This window comes from Mytilus trossulus, chromosome 9 (genome assembly GCF_036588685.1).
Source record: "Mytilus trossulus isolate FHL-02 chromosome 9, PNRI_Mtr1.1.1.hap1, whole genome shotgun sequence".
NCBI classification, from domain to species: domain Eukaryota; kingdom Metazoa; phylum Mollusca; class Bivalvia; order Mytilida; family Mytilidae; genus Mytilus; species Mytilus trossulus.
The window spans coordinates 73969899-73975772 of NC_086381.1; the positions used below are offsets into that span (position 1 = coordinate 73969899).

The window sequence follows — 5874 nt, forward strand, 5'->3', positions numbered from 1 at the left end:
ACATTTAATTAAATGAGGACATTTTCGATTTGTCTCTTGTGGGGTAATGTGTACATCACGATCGCACATTAGCGCAATAACCCGTACATTCTTGATTAAAACATTTAAAAAAGAGACTAATGTGTTTTCTGAATGATGTGACCATTCTTCTAATTCTAATATAATACTACCCTTAGTATATCTTATTTGTAATTTTTTAGTTGTATTTTGATTTTAAATACAGAGACTATTTTTCAATATAGATATGCATAAACACTATAAAACAACACCGGGTTAAAACAAAACAAAATTTTAATAACAAAAATTATAAACAATTATAACTAAGTGAACAAAAAAAAAAACAATCAACAAAGTGAACAAATGAAAAAATAAACAAAAAAATATGTGATAAAAAAAACCATATCTCATTAAATCAAGAACAAACTGTATCCCTGTCTTCAGTATTCTGGCTACAGCAACAGCAGCAAAGTCGTTTGAACCATTTACTTAAACGATGAAATCTACTTAGAGGGCTTGCATTGGTAGAATCACTGTGTTTGCGAACTGGTTTGTTTGGTTCATTTAACAGAAGTGTGTTGACTGATTCAGCGGCTTTATGACTGGTAGACTTTGATTTTGTTGCATCATGTGTTTCTTTTAATGGAGTAAAAAATGGCTTAAGTCTTGGCCTAGGTGGTTCCTCGATATCACTCAGTGTGAACCATTCACTGTTTGATGTTCTTGCTGTATCAAGTTGGTCTAAATCAAAGAATAATAAGAAGAAAAAGTTTTAACATTAAGTTTTGTTGTATTTTAATTACCGGTAAGGCAGCAACCATGGATTTTTTTTGGAAAAAACTGTTTGTTTCCAGTTTTTGGAGAAAAAAATAATTTGTTTTTGACCCTGAGAAAAAAAAAATTGTTTGTTCCACCCTCAGCTGCCACTATATGTACTGCTACAATTAAAAAAAAATGTTTCCGACTTGTCGCCAAAAAAATTGATTGACTTTCGCCGAAGGCGAACAAAAAAGTTTGTCCAGAAAAAAATCCACAGCCCCCCCCCCCCTCTCCCCGAAAATCAAATGGTTGCTGCCTAATACAAAGTTACCGATCCTTTATAGACCACATGCATCGCAAATGTTTCTGGATCAACAATAATACGCTTAAGACCAGAAGTTTGACAGGCGAAATAAAAAATTCAAAAAGATGAGCAACATAACAATTATTATTTTTTTAATCTATATTAGTGCAACCATGATTTATTACGACGCATGCATAAAATGCAATATTGATTTAATCGAGTCGTAAAACTAGTGATTACGTCCTTTTTGGATGGAGAGTACCCTGATGTACTGACATTTCGTTTATAGCTGTGCGTGCTTCATCAGATACGCTTGACGTATCTGTTGAAGCATTGTTAGTATCATAATAGCCAATTACGGTTCTCCTTTCTGATCTTGCTATTTTGCTCAATGAACTTATTGAGAAAAGTAATAGTTAAACCACTGTTGTTGTTATTAAAAACTACATCTTTTAGTCTTGGAAGACAAATGATAAGTTGGATCCCCCTTTCTTTAAATATTCAATTTGCGCACCTCAAATTAATTGGTATATTGTGTTTTCGAATTCCCATATCAGATTCAACAACAACAACAACAACAACAAGAGGAACAACAAACAAGAGGAATAACAAACAAGAAGAACAACAAACAAGAGGACAACAACAAACAAGACGAACAACAAACAAGAGAATGTGTGTTCTTGACAACCTGTATAACGTAAACAAAAAGAAGAACAACAACGACGAAAAAGACAAGTTATAAAGTGAAATAATTGTAGTTTGACTGAGGTTATTACCTTCATCTTCGTCATGTTCATGGTCATCCTCTTTTTTATCGTTCAAAAATGTCAAATCTAGCTTCAATTCTTCTGGGTCTATCTGCTTAGCACTTAAATCAGCTGTCGTCGATTTGCTTCTCTGGAAATAAAAAAAAATCAATTTAAATACTATTTTTCATCAAAAAAAATATCAATAGTGTTTTGAATGTAAAAAAAAGGTGAATTGTCAATGCCAAGGTAAGAAGATGTAAATCATATGAATAAACAGAGATACGGAGTGTAGGCAATAGTGAACAGAGATACGGGAAATATACAGTAGTGAACTGAGATACGTTGCATATACAGAAGACGTATACGATGCATATATAGTACGTAGTGAACAGAGATACAGGGTATATACAATAGTGAAAAGAGATACGGAGTGTATGCAATAGTGAACAAAGATACGGGAAATATACAGTAGTGAACAGCGATACGGGATATATGCAGTAGTGAACAGAGACACGGGGTATATACAGTAGTGAACAGAGATACGGAGTGTATGCAATAGTGAACAGAGGTACTGGGTATATACAGTAGTGAACAGAGATACGGAGTGTATGCAATAGTGAACAGAGATACGGAGTGTATGCAATAGTGAATAGAGATACGGGATATATACAGTAGTGAACAGAGATACGGAGTGTATGTAATAGTGAACAGAGATACGGGATATATACAGTAGTGAACAGAGATACGGGATATATACAGTAGTGAACAGAGATACGGAGTGTATACAGTAGTGAACAGAGATACGGAGTGTATGCAATAGTGAACAGAGATACGGAGTGTATGCAATAGTGAACAGAGATACGTAGTGAACTGAGATACGGGATAATTAAAGCAGTGAAATGAGATACGGGATATGAACGACAATAAAATGAGATACGGGGGGTATACAACAATAAAAAAAAAGCTACAAAACAATATAATATAACTAGAAATATAATAATAAAATTGAGAATGCAAATATCTTTACCTTGAATATCCTGCTTACAAAGCGTCTGACAGAGCCTGTTTTCTTTACGTCATTTGTTCTGTCGGCCTTTAGTATTTCTGCATCACTTCTTGCTCTTATGCTGTTGTGTCCTATTAAATATATTGTTATAGTTTTTAAAGTACTTCAGCCTTGGCATTTTTGGTCACATGTTCTGAAAGGATCTTAAAGCATAATATTAGTTACATGGTTTAAAAGAGAGAAATTAAAATCAAGAGAGGATCTGGTCGAATTCATATTTTTTCGGTCGAATCTCCTTTTGCTTTTACTTAGTACCCTTTGTTGATACGTATATAGGGAGTTGATGAATTTGTTTGTTCAAACAACTTTTAAATTTGTATTAAGTTTCCCGGGGACTCATCTCGTCTGCTTATAGTTAGCTAAGCTTTTCGGTTTTCTTATCATAAATGATAATAATATATAGTATAACGCATAATCAATCAATATTTATTATAAACTTACTATTTTCTTTATTTTCATCTGTATCAGCTCTATGTTTTATGGCATGTGATAGTTCAAGTTTTCGCTGGAGATCTTTTTGTTCTTCGGTGAAAGCTTTCACTCTCTCGTGAAGTTTTGAGACTGAGGATTTCAGCATTATGTTGTATTCAGTATTGCTACTACTTGGATACTTTAAAATAAACAAACCAATAATTTAGCATTGATATTGTGTAATACACTAGTCACTTTTCTTTTCTACAAAATCGAAACAAACTTTCGACAAATCAAGTGAATATACCTAGTCATCATGAATTAACTTTTTAACAATTTACAAACATTTTGTACATGTATTATAAAATCTAAAAACTTGACATTACCAACACCAACAATGACTCGCCTCACGGATACGAGCTCATGGAACAATTATTAATGATTCAAATTTAGGACTTCGTACCAATACATACTGATTTATTAATTTCGTTATTTATTTATATTTTTTAAAAAGGATTCAAAATTATAGTATATTTTTTAATTACCAGATGGTACTGCTCTTTTGATCCACCTGGTTCACATGAGGCCGATAAAGGACACACTGCTGGACTATGAAAATCTTCAAACATCTTTCTGATCTGTTCCTGTATTTTTTTCTCTCGTCTCTCCTCTCTTTCTTCTTTCCATTTTTTCTCTCTTTCGAATGCTTCAACAAGTTTTTGTCGCTCTGCATCCCTAACCGATTGGAAGAACGCTACACGGTCCTTTTCACTAGCTGTTTCTTCTGTTAGTGCCTCTGTTTCGACCTGATTGTAAGAAATCTCCTGTGTAATAATTTTTGGTTTAGCTTGAATGTTCTGATTGTCTACTTTGTAGACTTGTGTGTTCAGTGCTGACATTACTTCGTCGACTTGTGTGTTCAGTGTTGCAGTAAGTCTATCAAGCTCTTTACGTCTGGCTTCTCCAAAGAAAGCGATTGTTTCCTCTTCACTCTCCGTTTCTGTGTTCTCTGCTTCAGCGTTTTGTTTATTTGTGGTTGCAGTTAGTCTATCAAACTCTTTGGTTCTGGCATCTCCAAAGAAAGCAATTCTTTCCTCTTCACTCGCTGTTTCTGTGTTCTCTGCTCTAGTGTTTTGTTCTTTCATTGTTGCAGTAAGTCTATCAAACTCTTTGGTTCTGGCATTTCCAAAGAAAGCAATTATTTCCTCTTCACTCGCTGTTTCTGTGTTCTCTGCTTCATTGTTTTGTTCTTTCATTGTTGCAGTAAGTCTCTCAAACTCTTTGGTTCTGGCATTTCCAAAGAAAGCATTTCTTTCCTCTTCACTCGCTGTTTCTGTGTTCTCTGCTTCAGCATTTTGTTCTGTCATTGTTGCAGTAAGTCTCTCAATCTCTTTGGTTCTGGCATTTCCAAAGAAAGCTTCTCTTTCCTCTTCACTCGCTGTGTCTGTGTCCAATGCTTGTTGAACTGACACTGCATCTGATTCCGTTTCGCTGCAAGCAGCATGTAATACAGATAAGATAAATCCGCTCAAGTTGCGTTCAAAGATCGCGTTATCTTCATCCATACCTGAAAATGGCACAACGATATATTAAAGGCCATACTGACGGCAAAAAAAAGCCCAACATAATAAAACACAACTTGAACTAAGGGTTTGATTGTCCCATGTCAATAGTCAAGGTTCGATTATCCAAGTCGGCTTATCCAAACAAAATTTCAGTATAATTTTATATTCCATATTTCCAGCATTTTCGTTATAGTATATCAGAAAATTTTCCACTTCATTTATTCTTATATATATATACAGAAGTATCCATGAAAGCGTGTTTGCTCTATGGTGCCGAGTAGGAGTTCTTAACCGCCAAACTTTACCGCTAAGTTCCGTTTTTTTAATTTATTTTTTCATTGTTAACATCAAAAATGAAAATAATTTGAGCCTAATAACTTGTTTTGCCTTAAATCCAGAGTAAAACCCTAATTATGTTAGACGTCAAAATTTTCCTAAAATACCAACAAAGATCACATTCTTTTTAATGCCGATTATTTATAATACTAGTAATTGTAAAGGTTTTTCATATATCCATAAAACATTAAATGCAAAACTAAATCGTCATATACAGTATCGGGTTAAGTAAAAAGCCGCATAGACGGCCGAGGTGAAAACGGGGAAAGGTTGTTCAACCATATGAATAAATATATAGTTTAACGCTGATATTTTCCTACCGTATGCGCAAAGCTGAAGCGCACACAAACAAACTATACATTTGAAACCAATCATTATATAAAAGTACATATTTTGAATAACGAACAATCGAAAAATGTTGAATGCATCTTGTGACATTCTCAATCATGACAAGTTTCGATTGCATATGTCGAAAAACATATATTCCAAAAAGACGCAGTTGACATGCAGTAATAAAATGTCTTAAATAAATTTAGTATCAAGATATATCCCAAATGCAATAATTAAATTTCTAACATAAGAATAACTAATACTTACTCAATTCTTTAATTTCCTGATTCATCTCCTAGATTGTGCGCTATTCTTTCTTTTCTCCTCCTCGTTCTCTGTACATAAAATAAATATAAA

At 33.8% G+C, this 5874-nt stretch overlaps 1 protein-coding gene across 1 annotated transcript; it reads right to left on the bottom strand.

Moving 5' to 3' along the window:
* Positions 1–378: 378 nt before the first annotated feature.
* LOC134684925 (trichohyalin-like) lies at positions 379–4851 on the bottom strand. The gene is made up of 5 exons (XM_063544242.1): positions 3832–4851; positions 3317–3485; positions 2837–2946; positions 1837–1957; positions 379–738 (listed from the first exon to the last, which is right to left on the bottom strand). The coding sequence occupies exons 1-5, from the start codon at positions 4849–4851 to the stop codon at positions 413–415; spliced, it is 1746 nt and encodes a 581-aa protein (XP_063400312.1). The 3' UTR covers positions 379–412.
* Positions 4852–5874: the final 1023 nt, after the last annotated feature.

What these genes read in the sequence shown, in the direction of transcription:
- LOC134684925 (XM_063544242.1), bottom strand. Translation starts at nt 4,851, where the DNA reads ATGGATGAAGATAACGCGATCTTTGAACGCAACTTGAGCGGATTTATC. An exon ending in AGATGAAAATAAAGAAAATA is followed by an intron (nt 2,947 to 3,316) that starts GTAAGTTTATAA and finishes TATATTTAATAG; the next exon opens with GACACAACAGCATAAGAGCA. An exon ending in TGAACATGACGAAGATGAAG is followed by an intron (nt 739 to 1,836) that starts GTAATAACCTCA and finishes TCTTTGATTTAG; the next exon opens with ACCAACTTGATACAGCAAGA.